The 20,590-nt window shown below is 50.4% G+C and overlaps 1 protein-coding gene across 1 annotated transcript in view; it reads right to left on the bottom strand.

Moving 5' to 3' along the window:
- Positions 1-942: 942 nt before the first annotated feature.
- XYLT1 (xylosyltransferase 1) overlaps positions 943-20,590 on the bottom strand; it is a 311,724-nt gene continuing 292,076 nt past the window's right edge. Inside the window, 4 exon segments of the mRNA XM_032605511.1 lie at positions 943-5,663; positions 11,359-11,692; positions 18,114-18,166; positions 18,169-18,308. Coding sequence (XP_032461402.1) covers positions 5,341-5,663; positions 11,359-11,692; positions 18,114-18,166; positions 18,169-18,308 — 850 coding nt within the window. The 3' untranslated portion in view covers positions 943-5,340.

Below are 20,590 nucleotides of genomic sequence, written 5' to 3'. Positions count from 1 at the left end.
GGGAAACGGGGGGATTCTGAAAGTAGGTAGAGTGTGATCCCTTTGAGAACATGACCCATCCGCTGGGACTATTTAATGCTATCACTTTCCAGGCAGGAAGGATGAAGAGATAAATTGAGAAACTCTCCTGATTTACCCATGAATGAAGTACCTAAAGTCACCAAGTTTTGGGGGGGCGGGGGAGGGCTGGAAAGCCCACGTCGGCAGCCCATCGCAGTGGCGATATGCTCTAGGAGAGTGCTTCGGGAGTTGGTTGAGGTTTAGATGAGCACACAAGCCTTCATTTTACCCGTAGGAAAAACAAAATTTTTCTTCAAGACGACACAGAGAAGCCATTTCTATCACATCTGCAAGCTCCAGATTGGCAGCCCCTGGCTTAGGAGGTTGCCCTGAGAGCTACAAGATGCTCTTTCTTCTCGGATGTTGGTGGAAATGGGAGGGGGAGGGTGGTTAGCTTTCCCAAAATAAGGTTAAGGCCTCATTTCAAAAAGGAGAAACCTACGGCTTTTGGGGGTGGGGGAAGGGAAGGATAGGGAGGCAAATGAGGGGTGGAGAGGATGGAGCTGGGAACGGAGGTGGCAAGGTTCAGAACCTGCTCTCCTGCGGGGTGGGTAGGCAGAGGCGGATGGAGTGTTCCCAGCCAAGGGGAGGGTGACAGAGGGCTGCTTTCTCGCTGCCTGGGGCTTGGCAAGGACAGAACCAATGACAACGTGAGGGGCAGACACAGGTGGCACGTGAAAGCCCTCCTCAGTCTTAAGAGGGGTCTGTACAGTATCTTGTTTGCCAGGTAAAAAAAGTAATACTTCTGAGAGAGCGAGAGAGAAAGAAAGAGAAAGACAGAATTTGCATAGATTATGCATTTAGCTCCAGCAGATTTTGGACACCTTTATCCCCCCCCCCGCCCCCCCACCCCCCCCCCCCCCCCCCCCCCCCCCCCCCGGTAAACTTCAGCAGACACATGAGGTAGCGCCTGTGGTTGACCCATGGGCATAGTAAGGTAAGTGAGGCAGAAGCACAGGGGACCTCCCGTGAGCACGGCTTCCGAAGATGTTTCCGGACATGCGGCAAGATGGCTGCTAAAACCTGGGATCTGGAGAGAGCCGGGCTGTTTGACACGCCAACCCCTCCTCCTGAAACACATCCTGGACCTCTCCGCCTGGTAGGATGGAATTCTGGAAGGCGGGGACCAGGCCAATGTGGACCTCCGTACGTCTAAGGGGCAGCTCTTGGGGTCTGCAAATTCTGTGCCATCTTCCCTTCAGTACAAACTGTCTTGAGACCAGGAGAGCTGAACACGCCAGTTATGAGACACTTCTCCTCTGAGGGACCGTTTCTTTGGGACGGGAATGACTAGTAAGAGGTCCCCATTCCCTTCGGAGCTGGACATGAGCTGTTAGTTTTTACCCCTTCCTAGTGGTGCCATTTTCCTCCCCCACCGGGACAAGCCTAGCTTCCTTTCAAACCATGTCTCCAGAGAGCAGAGTTTGCTGGCAGTGCACAGGCTGAACCGTGAGGTTTCTCTTTGCCTACACTCTGGAAAGAAAAAAATGGCAACATTTCAAAATCATATTTCCTATAAAAATATGGATTTCTGGCTTCCCTTACCAAATCAGATAATTCTGCACTGTGCCCGTATCCTCACGTGCACCTCGGCTGGAGCTGAGACGCAGCTGTAGTTTTTTGTCTGTGTCACGTGCATGCTGCAGACTAGACTACAGTACCCACCACTCCCTAACGTCTTACACCAACGGCGTCACTCATCGATGCTAGTGTTCTGGACCCTATAGCCACTTGTCACCCCTGCCAGAGGGTGTGGCTTCGATCTGGCAGGTGTTTGCCAACAGCTGTTTCTAGCACAGCCCCCTTGGGTGCTGCTGGAGGAGCGTGTCCTGAGTCCCCAGTGAACTTGGCTACGGAAGGGATCTTTGCTCAGGCCCCACACCCAGCAGCTACCGCCCTCCTTTCCCCTGCACCCTCTTGGCAAGGAGATCAGGGTTCCAGCCAGCATCCTCCTTGCACCTGCAAACTGGAGAACCGGAAGGAAGCATGGGTCCCCCCCCAGTCCCGGCATGTGCCCAGAGCAGCTGTAATCTGCCCTTTTGGGATGGCGTGCTGGTTCCTTCTCAACTCCACTGGCATTTTGAAAGTTAAACTAACTGGCGAATGAAGTCGGAATGATTCCTGATGCGGTCAGAACGGCCTTTCTCCAAAGGGAGGCGCATCTGCACCTCTGAGAACACGGGGGGGTCCTAGGAACTGCTCGTGCCGTCCTTGGAGACAGACTGCCTTGCACACGGCCGGGGAAGCGGGACTCAGGACGGCTGCCTGCCACCTGAGCGTGGTTTCCACCCGAATGTCACAGGGGTGAGTGGGAAATTGGACAGATTGTCACAGCTTATTCAATGAGTCCTTCTCCCCCAAGCCCACGTCCCACCTCTAAGCCCTCCTGAAGTCCGAGGACCTGGTCAGTGACTCAGCCCACAGTCACTTTGCTTTTTTAATAGGATTTCCAGAGACCATGTTCTCAGGTTTTGAAACCCTCAGGCAGCCACAGCTCAAGGTTGCCTGACCAATGGCCTCTAACTAATAAATCATCCTCAGGTAGATTACAAAAATGAGTTAAACTATTTCTCCTGGGAAAACATCACCTTTGCTCAAATCATCCTGGGCTTTGTTTGAAATTCTCCCTTTTTTCCTTAAAGCCAAATGTAACATCTTCGAAGTGATTCTCTGGTTCAAAAACAGAGGTGTGGAACATCCCATGAGGCCCCTGAGCTTCCCAGTCTCCTGGTGGTGAGTAGGGAATGGGGCCTGGGCCGTGGGGGTGGGGGCCGTCCCCAGAGTAAGCCAGCTCTGCCATTTCTCCACTTGTTGCCAGATGGAACAGGAGTCAGCAATGTCAGGGTGCAGGTGGGGCCCCATCGAGGAGTCTGCAGGCTCATGGGTGCGCAGGGACGTGCCAGGGCAGAGCCCCCAAAACCATCACAAATGACACACAGGGCCCTAGTGGCGAGAAGGGTGAAAGGGCGGCTCCCCGGGCAGCTTCCACAGGCTCAGGGAGGCCCTGGCCAGAGGCAGAGGCCGGGGGCAGAAAGTGGATGTGACACGGGCCTCTTGGCTCCCACAGAACTTGTGAACCCCTGTGGAGCTCACGTGGGCTTTCTGAGAAAGCCACGCCGAGGTCCCTGGAAACACTGGGCCAGCTCCTGGGCTCTCCTGGCCGGGTCTGACCCCCTACCATCTTCCTAAAATAGACTGGCTGCGGGAGGGCAGCCCCAGGTTCTGCAGCCGGCACAGCCTCCCTCTGCAAGTCGCTGGCCTGTTGCGTCCCTGTGCTGGGGGCGGGTGGCGGGGATGGCTCAGGAATTCCAACACCCCCAGAGCCGGAGGGCTGAGTCATGCTGACACCCTGCGTGAGGAAGAGCGAGGCGCCACTGTTCCCAAGGACACCCCACTTCTGGCCAGTGGATGATGCTGGTTTTGAGGCGTTCTCCTCATGGTGTCCAAGTCCCCTGCTTCCCACTGAGGACACGGAGAACGCAGGGCAGAGACAGAGATGATAGATAGATAGATAGATAAAGCAGCAGAGAGACAAAAAAAGAGACAGACATGAGGGGCTGGGGGATGAGAGGGGGAGGGAGTGGAAGGGTGGGGGGGAGGGCCTTTCGTGAATAAAGGCAGCTTCAGTTAGTAAGATAACGTAATTGACAAGCTGCAAAAACAGCACCTACTAATTAGTCATTGACCAAAACATATAAATAATAAATATCTAAAGTGTCCCTTCTCTATATCCTCCACGGCCCATAGGACATTCTGCCTTGCTGGGCTGGGGGTGTGAGTAGGGGGCGACAGCTGACAGGTCACTGGGAGCAAACGGCGGTACCTTCAAACCCACACTGGAGGGGAATCGCCAAGGACCAGCTCTCCGTGGGAAGGACTTTTCCAAGAGGACCCTGTCCCTGGGGGGAGGGTGGGACCAGCGGAGGAGGGGGCCTCCGGGGAGAGGTCTCCGGATGAGCAGGGCAGCCCTCCGATGTACACATGGCAAGGAAACCCTTTGCGTTTCTAGTAACTCAGGCAATTTGAATAACACACACTGTTCTTTAGGTTTCAAACAACCAGATACTCAAGCTTCCCACTTTTACACTGCGTGTCAGATGGGCCTGTTGGCACCTCGGATAAGAAAGGGCACGAATTTAAACACTGAATCTAAAATGCTTTTTCCCGGCCGTGAAAAGTCTGTTCCATGCAGTTTGGTCGCTCCCAGCAGCACCGCGTGTGCGATTCACAAATGTTCCAAACGCCTGACCTCAGAACAAAGGGCTCAGGCACGTGACAGGTATTGCTGTGCTGACCAGCTCAGGAGTTTTGCTCCCAAGGATCTCTATGAGTTTCACGGCCATGGTCCCCAAAGTTCCCGCTGTCAAGGCCCAGAGGGGTCATGGTCTTGATCTCCTCGCCCGTGAACGGCTGGGGGTTTGACCCTCACGCTCATGAGCATCGCCCGATTTCTGCCTCGAAGGAGGGTGGCCTGGAGCCCAGGCTGTCTGGCAGTCACAGTTTGGGTGGACCTTGGCCATGGCACATCAGAAGGCTCTCTGGCTCATCTAGTTACAAAGGAGGATGGCTGAACCTGAGAAGGGCTGGTGGGAGGCCCTGCCAAGCCCGCTACCTCCCTGGGGACGGGCCCTCGAGAGCGTGACTTTAGTGTCCTGTCACTTCAGGGCTGGCACAAGGGTTTCCTGGCCCAGAGGAGCTGAAGGGCGGGGCTGGAGATCAAACCCACCCTCTGGGCAGTGCTTTTCAAACCAGGTTTTGCAGAGCCCCTGGGTTCTGAAGAGGTACCTTAGGAGACGCCCTTGGGAAGGGACTGCCCGGTGGGCTGAGCTTTGAGAAAGAATCTCACACTCGCAGCTTCAACCAGAGCAGCCTGGATTTCATCCTCACCCTGGACCTCCCTCCGCCTACGACTTAGTAAACAAAGCTCTGCTGCTCAAAATATAAGTTTTTGGAATCACTTGTCTGGCGGGGTGGGGTGGGGGGTCAGGTCATTGAGGGGGAAGACAAGGAACCTGTAGCACTCGAGGATCAATCAGAAGAGGTAAGACCACCACGGTGCTGGGACTGAGCCGTCCCCACCCCCGGGAGCCGGCCTGCTGGGTGCAGGTGGCTGGCAGAACCTGCTTCGGCCTCCAAACCTTCCCTCCCGTCGTTCGATGGCCAGGAGAGCCCCGCTCCCAAAAGGCACCCCCCTCGGGGGTGGGAGCCCAGGGTCCGGCTCCCACTGGCCCTCTGGCTGCTTCCCCTTTGAGATCCGCTGGGGCCCCCACGTGCCCAGTGCTACCTGAGCCGGCCGTCGGGTTTGACTGCGCCCAGCTCTGACTTGGGGTCAGGGCTGAAGGAGCTCCAGGCCGTCTGGCTGCAGGTCTGCATGACTGGGCAGACGGTGGGGCCTGTGGCACAGATGTCCATGGCGGTCCACATCCCGCCCACCAGCGAGTCCAGCCAGCGCTCCAGTGCGGCGCCGCTGGACGCGGCATTCCTCCGAGCCAGCTCCACCTGGGCGGGGTTGATGGGCAGGCTGAGGACGGGGTTCAGGCTCTGGAAGCTCTGCTCCATGTAGGCGCTGCGGAGGGGCCCGTTGTGCAGCCTCAATGCCTCCTCTGAAAGCCAAAGGGAACAATTACATCATTAGAAGAGCCATGGACTGGTCACCTACTACTGTGTGCTTGGCACTGTGCTGGGCACTGCGTAGCACCATTCAGTTCGCAGGACAATCTCACGAGGAAGTTCTTTTAGCACTCCCATTGTACAGACAAAGAAACTGAGCCTACGAGGACATTCCTTCAACAGGTATGAGCCCACTTTGTGCAGGGCATGGTCTGTTCATCTTTTCATTCAGCGTGTATTTATGGAGCCCTTTCTATAGTCCAAACAATAATTCATTCAACACATATTTACGAAACATCTACCTCTGCAAGGCATTCATTCGTTTATTTATTTGATACAGATTTATTAAGTGCCAGGCTCTATTCTGTGCTGGAGCAAACCAGACAATGAAGGAGACTGCAATCCAGGGGAGGAAGAATGATGACTATAAAGAAAGAAAGAAGTAAATAAATCAGGTAATTCCAGAAAGTGGTAAGTGTCATGAAGGGAATAAATGGGGTGTGTTGAGTCAGAGCAGGGGCTTGATAAACTACGGCCCTTGGACCAAATGCGGCCCACCACCTGTTGTTGTAAATAAAGTTTCATTGGAACACGGCTATGCCCATTTGGATACATATTGTTTATGGCTGTTACTACAGCACAGCTGAGTAGCTGAGACAGAGATTGTATATGGCCCACAAAGCTGAAAAATTTGCCATCTAGCCCTTTACAATAAAAGCTTTGCTGATTCCTGGGTTAGAAGTGACAAGGGTGTTTATTTTAGCTGGGATGGCCGGGAGACCTCTCTGCGGAGATGACATCTGAGCTGAGCACTGATTCACGGGAAGGAAGAAGCCACGTGCAGATCCTGGAGAAGAGAATTCCAGGCATTGGGAACAGAGGATGCAAAGCCTCATTAAAGCTCATTAAAGATGCAAAGCATCTTTCCCCAAATCATACAGGTGATGAGAGTCAGAGCCAGGGTTGGAACCCGGGTCTGTGGACCTCAGAGCCTGGTGAGCAGCCCCGCCCTTGGCTGCTGTATGCCCACACATGAACTCCAGTATAAGACCTGGATCTCTGCTTTGGTCCAAGATGTGGGGCGTGAATGGCCCACAGCAAGGAGTCCTGGAAACCACGAAGCTGGGACCAGAGTGGGGTGGGGTGGGAAGTCCAGCTGGCTCCCAAAACGGCTCTGCCTTGCTGAGCACCGGGGTCTCATGCCAGAGCTCGGGGACAGCAGTCAGGCTGTCTGGGTTTGAATCCCCACGTCCCACATACCAGGTGTGTTACTTCTTCCTCATCAGTAAAATGAGTGGAGAAGCAGTACCTTCCTCGTAGCTTTGTTTGTGATGATTAAATGTGCTGACTCACGTGAGGTGCTTAAAATGGTGCCTGGCATATTCTAAGTCCTTGGGAAAGTTTAGCTAGGATTATTATTATTGGCATTATTAGTACACAGTACACACACACACACAACTATAGGGCTGATTTTATCATCCCTATTTTACAGATGAGGAAACGGAAGCAGCTATAGTTTAGAGACAAATCTGGAGTTAAATCCAGGGCTTGCTGACTCCAAAGCCCGTTCTTGTCATTATGATACTCTACCAAGAGGCTCATACATCAGCAGGAAGCTAAAACAATGCTTTTGTTTATTTTATTTTTCCATCTGGGAGCTAGTCTTTTGCAGACTTGGTTTCCCCATCTGCAAAATGGGGATACTCACCCTTCCAGCAATTAGACTCACAGGGCTGGCACGAGGCTCAGGCAGAAGTTCACATGCTTTGTAAACAGTAAAGTAACATATGAACAAGAGAGACAGTGACTGTTTCCCAGGGCTTAAAGATGGGGAAGCAGAAAGTCTAGACATTTGGGCTGAAGGAAAGAAGCTAGATGTTTCTATTTTGAGGAAGTTCCCACTCATGGCTTATTTCATTGCCAAACACAAGAATATATTTTTTTGAAAAGACTGGCTAATGATTCTGGTAGGTTGTGTTTTACCAAATCAGGTTTTGCTATAGCCAAGATCACTAGGATTAGAAGAAACCTCCTTATAAGACAATGTAGCATTCAGATGACAATGCTTCCTCTTTGCTTGATGGTGGCTGTCACCCTCGGAGACAACCAGGAGAGCCTGGATAATCAGCACGTTACTTTCTAATTTGTGTGGTCCTGAGTGAGGAAGAAAGACCGTGTACATGTGCCTGCCCTCCAAAAAGCAATGGGAGGGCTTCCCTGGTGGCGCAGTGGTTAAGAATCCACCTGCCAATGCAGGGCACACGGGTTCGAGCCCTGGTCCGGGAAGATCCCTCATGCCACTGAGCAACTAAAGCCCGTGAGCCACAACTACTGAGCCTGCGCTCTAGAGCCCATGAGCCACAACTACTGGAGCCCGTGCTCCGCAACAAGAGAAGCCACTGCAATGAGAAGCCCGCCGACCACAACAAAGAGAAAGCCCATGCGCAGCAACGAAGACCCAATGCAGCCAAAAATAAATAAGATAAAGTTATTAAAAAAACAAAAAGCAATGAGAAAGCTAGTTGAACTAAAAATATGCTTTGACTTGCATGTACGAGAAAGTCATTCCTTTAGTTCCCAATGCCCCAGGAAGCTGGGGGGCTGGACTCCGGTCTGGAGGGGAACCGGTGGGAGAAAGCTGAGAAGCACGCCTGGAGCACATGTCCTATCTTGCTATACTTAGCAGAGCTTCTCGTTCTCGAGTTCCTTAAGGAGTCTGGCCCACCTCTCCCTGATGCCCACCAAAGGGTTTTCAGGAAAGAAACCCTGTTTTCTTTTCCTCTATTTTTTCAGGAGGACAGAGCCTGTTCTCTTTGGAGCAGGTCCTGACTTCCCTACTAGAGCCTCTCAACGCCTTCATCTCTACAGGGACTGCAGAGATGAGAAGCTGGGGACTGGGGAGACACCCAAACTGAGAAAATGCAGGACATTCAAAGTGAAAAGAGGAGTTAACAAACATTTGAACGCTGGGAACCAAATATTGTGGTTGGTGCAGAAAACCCTTATGAAAAATGAGGTTAATGTGGGAAACGCTATTATAGCATCAGCCCACAATGCTCGCCTCTATAATTAAATTTCCCTCAATGCCACCTCATCAGATGTCTTGAGAGTACCAGGGATGCATCAGTAGCAAATTACTCTTGACGAATCATTTTACAAATTGCATCGCTCCCACCTTCGTGTTCCCTGTCACCAGAACATCATTAACAGATACAATTACTGATGACGGGTGGGGGGGGGGGGCTGCTCCCAGTGGGGTAAAATGACCCTTGGCTCATCCTGGGCATGCGTGGGGAGAGCCTCGCCGTCCTCAGAAATCCCAGGAGAAAAGATGGGAAAAATCAGGACCCCATGAATAGCCCCGGGCTATTTTACTGAGGTAGGGATGGATTCAGGGTCACTCGTTTTCTGTCCGATTAGCTATATGGGAAGCAAAGAGGAGACGGCCACTTCCATCCCTCTCCTCCACGTCTGGCTTTGGGAACCCTTAGAGATGCTAAGGATGTGAGCCTCATCAGTGGGACACTTGAGGACCCTAAGTGGGTGGGCTCTGGCCCCGCTAGTTCTGGAGGGGGTGTCTTTTGCCTGTTTCCTGGGGGAGAGGAGAAGCAGACTTCCATTACCTGAAAACATGAGGTCCAAATCTTTCTGCTTGTTCGGCACAGAAACTTAGCAGAAAAACTTAGCAGAAATGGACAGAATTCACATCAACACTCCCTTCTTAGGGCTCCAGGTGCCCCTCCCCATATCTATGTCCCCCCTCTCCTTGTGTCACTGGCTAAATGACACCCAGCCCAGAGCTCTTTTTAGCCAACAGAGGCTGTAATGTGTTTCTGGCTTCTGGGTTTGTGATCTGTTAAATGGAGAGAGAGACCTGGAAATCCTTTTTCTAGGAATCTATGTTATGGATGCATCTTCATGGGCACATACTATCTTAGGTTCAAGAATCTTCTTTGCAGTGGTATCTGTAACAGCAACAACAAAAGAAGCTATGTGTCTACCCAGGCGGGGGTGGGGTAGGGACAGATAGATTGTGGGTCCTTAACCCAAAGGAACACTAGGCAGTTGGCAGCTTTACATATATTGACTCGGAAAGTGAAAAAAGCAAGTTTTACTACGAAGTGTATCATTCTATTCTTAAAAAAGTGACATTGTCTTTGTGATTTATGTCAATGCTTTAAAAGCACTGAGAAACCTCTAGAAGGACTGTACACCAAACTGTTGGCAGTGGCCACTCCTGGGGATGGGATTGAGCAGGGAGGAAGACGTTACCTGTGATAAAAGAAAGGCGGGTGGGGAATAGAAAAACAGAAGAAAGCCTTTTGGAAAAAAAAGAAAAAAGGCAGGCGTGCTAGGAGTCTGACACCCCTCTCCCTGACCCCATGCCCAGTGGGAACCACCATCCTGAATTTCCTGTTAATGATTTCCTTCATTTCTTTGCAGCTTTCTGCTGATACGTGAATCCTGAAATACTGTATTGTTGGCTTGGCCTGTTTTTGAACTTTAGATACATGCACGGTAATTTTGATATCCCCACCCTAACATTACGTTCTAGAGGCTCATCCAGATCAGCACGTGGAGGGTCCTACGCCGTATTCCCTGCCGCGTAGACCTCCACTGTCGGAACAGACCACATCGTTGGTCCGTTGGATGTCGGATATTTGGACTGGTTCTGGTTTGGTGCTATTATGAACAGCTTGCTGTATTTCTGCACAAGTCTCTGTGGCCTCTACCTCGGGTGGAATTTCTGTGCGGTAGGTAGGTTATGTGTGTATGTTCAACTTCACCAGCAAATGCGAACTCATTTTATTACGTGGCTCTCTCGCTAGCACTTACATGGATAGTTATTATTCTCCATCTTGACCATCAAATGATGTTGTCTCATCTTCAAACATGTCCTAAACATGGCAGATGTGAAGCGGAATCTCTTTGCTTTTAATTTGTATTTCTCTCATTATTCACGAGGCTGAGCATCTTTTTATATATGTGTGTATATGCTCTCTCTTTTTTCTTTCTTTTCTATCAGGGATTAGCCCTTTCTCTAAAGGGCTAGATAGCAAATACTTCTGGCTCTGTGGGCAGCTACCCAATGCTGGCGTTGTGGCCCCAAAGCAACCACAGTCAATATGTAAATGAGTATGACTGCATTTCAATAAAATTTTATTTACAAAAACAGGAAGTGGGCTGGATTTGGCCTGTGGCTTGCAGTTTGCTCTGACTTAGGGGATTTCCGAATTTGAGTACTTTTTTGTGTGTGCAAGTATTTTCCTTTAGTATGTGATACGTCTCCTCACCTAGTATCATGCTTTTGATGAACAGAGATTCCTATTTTAGTTATTTTTTTAAAAACATTGAACAAGATTTGCTGAAACTCAATATCAGCTTGGGTTTATTTCCCACCTGTCTTAAATATGATCAGGACCTTCTAGAAGTCCAGTGGGAGAGCATCTAATAAATAGGTGTCTAATACAGAGACAGATAACATCACCTCAGTGTGCAGAGAGACAGGCAGAAAATTAGAAGGTTCTGTATGACAGATGAGCAGGAAAAAATCCTGAGAACAGAGGGCACTGTTCTCGAAGGTGGCCCACATGCCCCATGTCTGAGCAACACCGCCTGCCCAGGTGAAGGACCCAGGAGGCCTCGGGCAATGGAATATTACCCCCCAGAAATAGTGGAAGTACTCACCCGGTTTGATGGGCTGCCTGTTTGAGAAGGTCAGAGGCGCGACGAGGAATTTGGTTTCTGCGACTGGCACCCAGTGGTGGAGAATTTTCACTGTCCAGACCCCAGGCCTCAGGGGCAAGTTCAAAGGGGGCTTGTAGTGGGTGAATTCGGCAGTGGACTCAATCAGGATGTCATAGGTGGCTGCGATGATGTTGACAGGATCCACCCAGACGACAGTCACAGTCACGTTGGGGCCCTTCCCCCATTTCTGCATGCCTACTGGCTCATCCATGGGCCCCAGGAGACCCCCAAAGTTGCGAAAGAGCCGCTCCTTGGCATCCCAGTCAGTGCCGACCTGAAACAGGAGAGTGAGTTCTGAAATCACTGGGCCTCTTAGGAAGGCCTAGGATACTGCTTATTGGGCTTCATATACCCATATAACAGACGAGGACACTGAGGCTCCAATTAAGTTGCTTGCTCAGTAACTTAATGTTGGACAGGCAGTAAGCAGGAGACCTGGGATTTGGACCTAGTCTGAAGGATTACGAGGCCTGTGGTCCCTTTCACTAAACCTTTGGGCCTCCTGTGCCTACTGTGTGGTGTATACACGGAATGAATGAATACCTGCTTGCAGGCCATTCCATGGAAACATACAACCTGCCACTCAACAGGTACAGGTGATTTCCACTTTAGTCACTGGCTTTCCACATAATGTGCCTCTTTTTAGTACAATCATTCTGAACAAGAGTGGAGCTCAGGATTTGGAGCTGCCCTATTATAAGCTAGGAAACGTGAGGGCCCCTTAGTATCGCCTATCATTTGCAGGAGTTCAGATAGCTTTCCAGGGAAGAGACAGCTTCGGCTTCCCTAAAGCATTCTGAGCTGGACTCTAGGGGTGGGAGACGGTTGTACAATATCCATCCTTCCTGCCAGCCAGCGGGGGGTGTGTATGGCTTTGACACCCCCCCCCCCCCCCCCCCCCCCTGCCCCAGAAATCTGCTCTTGGCTTCCATCCTTCCCCTTTTGCTGCCTGCAATTTATTCTCCACCCAGTAACCAGAAAGACCTTGTGAAATGTCCTCTCACTGCTCAAATCCCTGTGGCTGGTCCCCTGCTGATTCCTGGTGCCCAGCTCTGTGCTTGGTACACAATCAATGCTCCATCAATCACCTGTCAAATGAATGCGTGAATGACTTGGCAAAAAATGAATGAACCACATAGATCCCTGATACTGAGCTTTGATACTATTTCAAGTCAGATTAAATTAGGGCCTCTTCTCTCCCCCAGGAGGTTTAATATAATGTTCTGAAGACACAGCATGTGGGTACACTGCAAGGACACTGCTGCCGTGGTCCTTCTGTGAGCAGCGTCTCTGATGTGTGTGTGTGCAGGCTGGGGTGCCGGTGTGGCTAAACATGTCTACACCCTGAGCAGACTTCACATGTGCAGTGCAAACATGAACTGGTTTACTTTCTCGTTGTTCGGGCCACAAGTTACTATACCCAGGACACAGGGCTACACGGCTAATATTTACTGAGAGCTTCTGGTGTGCCGGACCTACTGCTAAGTGGGTGGGTGCATCGATCTGGCTAACATTCCCAACTCCACGGAGGGGGGACCCTTGACGTTATCCTCACTTCACACATGAGGAAACAGGTTCAGAGCCGTTGGATGACTAGCTTTGGTCAGTGAGGGGGACTCAGGAAGTCTGACCCCAGAGTCTGGGTTCTTATTCACTCTTCCGTATATTGCCTCCCACCCACTCACTCACCCACTAATCCAGTCATTCATTCATCCATCCAAAACATACGTGCCAGGTGCCTACCACCTACCGGGGTGGTTGTAATACGTGCACGTTCCAGGCCCACAACGTGCTTCAGGTTTCCATCTTTAGGCCAAGATTGGCCTTGAGGAGCTGTCCTAAGGGGCAGCAGAGGGAGATATGCTGGGACAGAGGCAGCCGTCCCGCCCAGCCTTGGGAGATCTTGGCCTGTTCTGCCACCCTCTCCAGGTACTGGCTCCTACTGAGGACCCACCCCTGGGGCCTAGCACAGCAGCTGAAACACAGGAGGCATGAAAACAACACTGTCTATTGAAGAAATAAATGAATGAGTGGGCAGGATGCAAGCTAGGCCTCAAAGTCAGAGATTGTTCTAGAGAAACCTGATTCTGTGACCTCCATCCATACAATCCTTTCTAGCTCCTTCCCACTGTTCATGAGTCCAGTCTTTCCTCCTGTCCTATCCTGCGAGGTCTGGTCCTTTACGATCCGACTCCAGCTTCATCTCCATCCCTCTCCCTCCCCTCTCCTCCCCCCATGCTCCAGGCCACCCTGGAACACTCTCGGCGCCTCTGCCAGAAGGGCTCTCTCTCCCTGATCTTCCGTCCACGCCCGGCCCTCTTTCAGGCTCAGTCTTCCTCCCTTCCCCGTCCTCCTCCTGGCCAGTTCATCATCTAGCTCTCAGCCCAGGTGTCACCTCTACCTGGAAACCTTCTTTGCTTACAGGCACCCCTGATGTGCTTGTCTAAGCATTTGCCCAGCATAGCTTTTTAACCTATCTGTTTTGTGCAGTATCACAACTTCTAATTTACTTGTCTCTCTCCATAGCTCAAAACTGTCATGTGAAGAAGAATGTATGCATATATGTGTGTGTGTGTGTAACTGAGTCACTTTGCTGTAGAGAAGAAATTAATGCAACATTGTAAATCAAATATACTTCAGTAAAATAAAAAAACCCCCAAATTGTCAACTGCATGAGGGCAGGGACTACATCTGGCTTGTTCACTACTACATCACTAGTGCCGAAAAGAGTGTTGAGCGTGCGGTCGGTGCTCAATATCTCTATCAATCCACCCGTTATCTACATGTGTCACGAAAGATTAGGGGCCGAGCACATGGACAAATGGATCAATGATCACAAAACCATTTTGGGATCCTACTTAAGGAAGGGATGTATGACCCGTTAGGGGAGCGGGGGGACAGTCCAGAACATCATCTTTGGATCCCCCAGAGAAATGGGGGTGAACAGGTCTCCTAAGTCTGAGTTCTAAAACCAAGATAGCCCAGGTGGAAGAGCTGTGGAGCAGCTGACAGTGGGAAACTTGAATTTGTCCTGTATCTAGGAGAGGAGGAGGAAATCAGCTGCTGCCTCCAAACATGAGGGGATCTGGGGCTGCCCGAGAGGGAGCCCCATTGCTGTCACATCATCTGTGGCCCTCAAGATCTTCTCACCAGGCCTCACTGTGGAAGTCCACTGCCATTCACTGCCAAGTGGTCAATTACTCAAATTTAAGTATGCGTTGAAGTTCAAGCTCAATATACCGGTCCCCAGCTTCAAAGTCACCAAGGCTTCCTTCCCACTGCACCTAAAATGCAATTCAAACTTCTTTCCAGGGCCTGCGAGACCCCTCATGATCTGTCCTCTGGCCCCCCTGAGACCTTCCTCCTTCTCACGGGCCACACTGGCCTTGCTGCTCCTTGAATATGCCAAGCTCCTTCCTGGAGCCTCAGGACCTTTGTGCATGCTCTTCTCTTGGAAGATCCAAGAATGTTCTAGGTCTTTCCACCATTGACTCTTTTACAGGTTTCAACCCTAAAGTTATCTCATTAGAAAAGCCTTCCCAAGTGAATCGTTCCATCAAATGTAACCCAGCAGGACTCTATGGGGCCTTCTCCAGACAGATCCTCCTAGGTCCTCCACCTGCCTCTTGTCTGGAATAAAAACTTTAGCCTCCTAGGCCTTCCTTGAGTTCCACAGAATAAATTTAATTAGAGAAGTGAGAAAATTCAGAAAGAAAGGAAAACAGTCAAGTGAGACAAAATAATAATAGTTTAGCCATTAAACAAAGTCAAGGACCTTTTAGTTCCTCCTCAAGGGCTATAGATAGTATCCTGAGCCATATCCTTGAGCTGTTTTGCAGATACTGAAATCCCCACCAGCTGGAAGAAGTTAACTGCATGCTGCCCACAAGCACTAGACCCCAGATGGGTTGCAACCAGAAGGTCGATGATGTCGACTCCTGATTACCTCACCAACCAACCAATCAGAAGAATGTCCATGAGCTGATGATGCCCCCGACAACCGCCCTCCCTCATCCTGCCTTTAAAAACCTTTCCCGAAAAGCCATCAGGGAATTTGCGTCTTTTGAGCATTAGCTGCCTGGACTCCTTGCTTGGCGCCCTAGAATAAATGCTGTGCTTTCCTTCACCACAACCCGGTGTCAGTAGATTGGCTTTGCTGTGCTTGGGCGAGCAGACCCAAGTTTGGTTTAGTAACAGAAAGCTGTCCCTACCAGCCTCTCAAGTCCTCAGGAGTCACATGAATGAAGTTTTATTTTCTTTATAATACTTGCCTTTAACTGGAGCGTTTTTGTTCATTTATTTGCTCACTCATTGGTCGAGTGCCCCACTAGACCGCAATTCCACAATAACAAGGGTCTGGTCTGTCTGGTACACTACTGCCCCTCCTACACCTCATGTACTGTAGGCGCTCGGGGGCTGCCTGCCGAAGGACTGAGCATGTTTCCTCTAAGCCACTAACATGGGACTCCCAGGGATGGAGAAATCGGAGCTATTCAATGACGCTGGCCGCCTGCCATGAGCCAGGCCCTATGCAAAGCCCCGGGACAGCGCTGACCCGACGGAGGTTCTCAATAGCCCACAAAGTGGCCCTGCAGTTCGTTCCCCACTTCTCGTCCAATTTTACACTGTTTGCCTTAAAACTAAGGGAAAAAAAATCAAGACACAAGTTTCAGGGTTCCCTGCATCACATGCTGTTACTCTGCCAGAGAGCTGAGTGGTTCCCACACCAAGGGCACCAGAGCTGTAGCGGAAACCCTCACAAATCACTAGCCACGGAGTGGCCAACATCCGTCACTGCCAGAAGTGCCCAGTTACCCACCGGCAGCCTGATAGACAGGGAGAGCCCAGCCACCAGGCATCCATCTCCCTAATGGCCAGGAGTGCCCAGTTACCCACCGGCAGCCTGATAGACAGGGAGAGCCCAGCCACCAGGCATCCATCTCCCTAATGGCCAGAAGTGCCCAGTTACCCACTGGCAGCCTGACAGACAGGGAGAGCCCAGCCACCAGGCATCCATTTCCCTAATGGGACATTAATGTCTTCGATTGGCCTCTTGGGCCCCCAGCACAGAATCCAACTAGGACAGTGTCTAATTGCCCCCTGACGCCAGTCATTTATGGAGTGGGCTCCCATGGCAGCTCGGATCCAGCCAATCCATTTGGAGCCTTAACTGAAAATCGTGGCTGAACAAGAAACTTCCACCCGTGCCTGTTCAGTGCCCATCCAGTCGGGCACAGGTCGGCCAGGCGGGGCCAGAGGGACTGGAAAAGGACCAGCAAGGAAAATGGAAGCAACTCAGACACTTCCTCCCACCCTACTCCTGACCTTCAAGATTCTCCATATTCTAAAACAGGATTCTTCATCCCTAACCCAGCAGCCAAACACATTGGGGATGTTGAACTCCGGGAATGAATCACCTCTTTAGCTTCTTGCTGACGTGGGGAAGTTAGAAATCAGGTGCTGGAATTTTGTGCGGGCAACGCTCACCAAGCTTGATCACGTCTCCCTTTCCCAGCAGCATCACTACCCAAGCACACACACTCACTCATTCAGAAATCCTGTTCAGCATCTACGAAGGCTGTGCTCTTGTATGTGCTGAGGGCACAGCAGTGGGCCAGTGCTGCAATCTCTGCTCTTGCAGACAATCACCAAGCGATCAGAGAAATCAACAAGATCATTTGAGATGGTAAATGCTAGGAAAAAAATAAAATAGGGATGTGGTGGGTGTAGAAATGTGGCATAAGTGGGTGGGCACGGAAGGCTTCTCCGAAGGTGCGCTATTTGGACTTAGATCAGAATGAACACCAACAACAAAAAAGGTGAAAACCTGGGGGACAGTATTCTAGGAAGGAGGATCACCACGTGTCAAGCCCGAGGCAGGAACAAACTTGGCATGTTGACAAAGATGCGAGAAGAGGTGAGCGGGAAGAAGAGTGGTCCTGGATGAGGCCTGGAGAAGCAGACAGAGGCCAGGTCATGTTGGGCCTTTCAGGTCTCGAGGTGGGGCTGATGTTACAAGGGTGGTGTTAGATGAATCCATCTCCCCAGGCAGAAAAAATAACTAAAAGCCAATGCGGTCCTGGGGAGGTGGGAACTGCATTCCATGGGATCCATGCATCAGACCATCTGTCCGTCCACTGACACCTCTGTTCATCCCTCTACGCACGCATGCATCCATTCACTCAACCATTCAATGACTGATCTGGTGCTTACTTTGAGTTAAACCCTGCGTTAGGAACTGGGGAAACAAAAGCACAATTAAGCATGGGATTTGTGCCTAAGAGACCTGGATTCGATGTTGAGCTCTTCTGCTTCCTAGCTACGATCCAGAAAATCACTGACTCTCTATAGGCCTCAGTTCTCTAATCTGTAAGATGGGACTAATGCCACAACTTCATTAGGAAACTGGTTTGTTACTGGTTTATTACTAACATAGGTTTAGGAGGAATCACTGGTTAGGGTGAAAAATGAAAAGGAATAGAAGTTCTACCATAAAAATATACCAAAGCTCCAGGTTGGTTGGGTGCACTGATATTGACCACCCTGAACCTTCTCCAGGCACAGGGCCCAGCTTATCTTTGGGCCTCTTCAAGTCCTCTTCTCCTCCAGCTCCAACTACACGTGTCAGAGCAGAAACAGAGCCCAGCAAGTGGACTGCCAGAGGGGATGTCGTGTGGTAGTTTCTGGCCTCTTACCTCAGAAAACTGAAGCCTCCCAAAGTCGCTGGGTGGGCTGGCGATCTTGAAGACTTCTTTGGCATCACCCATGTCTCCAGGGTCTCGAGTTTGCTCACGGCCAGATTGGTAGCGTGATGCTTGATCAGAAAGCCCTGGAAACGGTCAGCAAGGAAGTAGAGGTGGACAGAGGCTGGGTGGCCCATTGGATAGTACCTGAAAGACATGCACAGGCTCATGCAAGCTCATGGGTCAGGGCCTGGACGTCGTGTTTGGATCACAGTGGGGTTCCCCACCCATCACGCTGGTCCTGTCCTTAAAATAATCCCCATTTTATACAAAGCTCACTGTGTTCCTGAAAGCTGCTCCCTGTGATCCTATGATCTCCATAACTGTGAACAGTAACTTTTTGCTGATCATAAATGTAAGACATGCTGACTGCATGAAAGCACAATCAAGAGAATAAAAACGACTCCTTTCGATGCTTCTTTCCATAGACGATGTCAATTCACAGCCATTCACCCGACCCTCCAGTGCTAGGCACTGAGAAGCGACGGCAAGCTGTAGCGAACAGTGTCATCGTGACCTGTTTCTTTTCAGCCTTATTTTCTACACACATATTTACATAAATCCTACATAGCTGGGACCGTCATATACACACTGGCTATATCCTGCTTTTGCTTCATAGTATCTCCTGTGCATTATCACGTCTTTGAATAGTCTCTGAAAACATGATTCGTTGTGTGTGTGTGTGTGTATACATTCTTCCATTGTATGTAATACCATGATATGGAACTATAACACCAAATATGGTATTATCATATTATAGAGAAAGTTCCCCATCATTGGGTGTTCAACTGGTTTCTAATTTTTTGCCATTCTAAACAATGCTGCATTAACCATCCTTGAGCTAAAAATGTTTTGGGGAGCATCTTTCTTCCTCTCTAATCTCCAAGGGGCTCTTGATGTCTGCTGCCCAAGTTTATCAGAAAGGTGGTACTGATTTACACCTCACTGTCCTTACCGGTGGCACTGGGTATGGTCCCTTAAAAATTACTGCCAAACTGAGATAAATTCTTACATACACAAGTAGGTAGCTCATTTTAAGATGCATGCCTTTGATCCACAAAGGCTTCTCGCTGAAAGGGGCAGGGAAGCGAAGCAGAGATGCCCAGAGGAGGGGGGAGTGAAGAGAGAAGGAGGGAGGAGCCCGGACGAGCCCAGTTCTTTGCCCTTCCTACTTGTGAAATGAAAAGCTGTCGGCTTCTGCAGTATGTAAGGCGCGTGGTACTTAGAGGGTGCTTGCGGTTCCTTAATGACAGCATTCCACAAATCACTGTCCCTCTCAGCCTTCCTTTCCTCTGGTCCTGCTCTGGAGTTTGAATCTTTATGTCTGATTATAACAGTTAGGGAAGCCGCCTTCCTGTGTTACGCATCTCCTGAAATCACTGCCTTGTATCGGATGCCTTCGGGGCTTTGAGAAAAAAAAACCTGCACTGTCTTCAGAACTGCTTGCTGGGCATTCCCGGCCCACGCAAGTCCACTTTGGTCTGGACTTTGGCCAGCAGAAAACCCTCCCTCTGGACTGTGCTGCAGACTCAATGCCATGAGGACTGTTCTGCATCTGTGCACTTCAGTTCAGTAGCCTCAGCCACTTCTGACAACCGAGCACTCGAGATGTGGCTGGTGAAACCGAGGAACTGCATTCTAAATGTAGTTAATTTAGACTTAATGTCTCCTCGTGGCTAGTGACGACTGTGGACAGCACAGATGGCACTGTGAAAGTGTCCTGGGGTTGCCTGCATTAATGTCTGCAACTTGTCACCTCTCCTGTCTCTTTCCCATGTGACTCTGTAGGTTTCCTTGCACCGATGAGGTGAGTCTATTCCCCCCATCTCAAATCTGCTTTGGCCAGAAGAGGGGATGTATCATGCCAGTTCTGAGCCAGGGCCCCAAGTAGCCTGGCACATTTCCACTCTCTCTTGCTTTTCTGTGATCACCATGAGAGCACACCTAGAGTAGCCTGTGGAGGGATGAGACACTCAGAGCAGAGCAGAGCCACCCCGGGTATCCCAGCCGAAGCCATCCTAGATCCGCCAACCACTCCCAGCCAAGACCTACAGCTGGCTGCAGATGCAGGAGAGAGGCCAGCTGAGCCCAGGAGAACTGCCCAGCTCACCTGCAAACTTGAAGGCTCTGTAAATGCTTATCGTTTCAAAGCACTGATTTGGGGCTTGTTACACGACATTATTGCAATAGGTAAATAATAGGTCGTCAGTGTTTGTTCTGTAAGGTCGTCAGTGTTTGACTAGTAAAGGTGGAAGAAAAGCAGGACGGATTGTTGTCATGGGAGTTAAAAGAAGAAAGTGTTTCCAGAAGGCTGTGGTCAGTTGTATGGGGCGCTGCTAAGGGGTCAGGCAAACAAGCAATGGTCAAGTGCCCCAGAAATCTAGGAGTTAATCTTGGGTTGCTCGCTTTCCCTTATCTTCTTCCAAGAA

This window comes from Phocoena sinus, chromosome 15, assembly GCF_008692025.1.
Source record: "Phocoena sinus isolate mPhoSin1 chromosome 15, mPhoSin1.pri, whole genome shotgun sequence".
NCBI lineage: Eukaryota > Metazoa > Chordata > Mammalia > Artiodactyla > Phocoenidae > Phocoena > Phocoena sinus.
The sequence above is the reverse complement of the archived record's forward strand: the minus strand, read 5'-3'. Positions and strand labels throughout refer to the sequence as shown.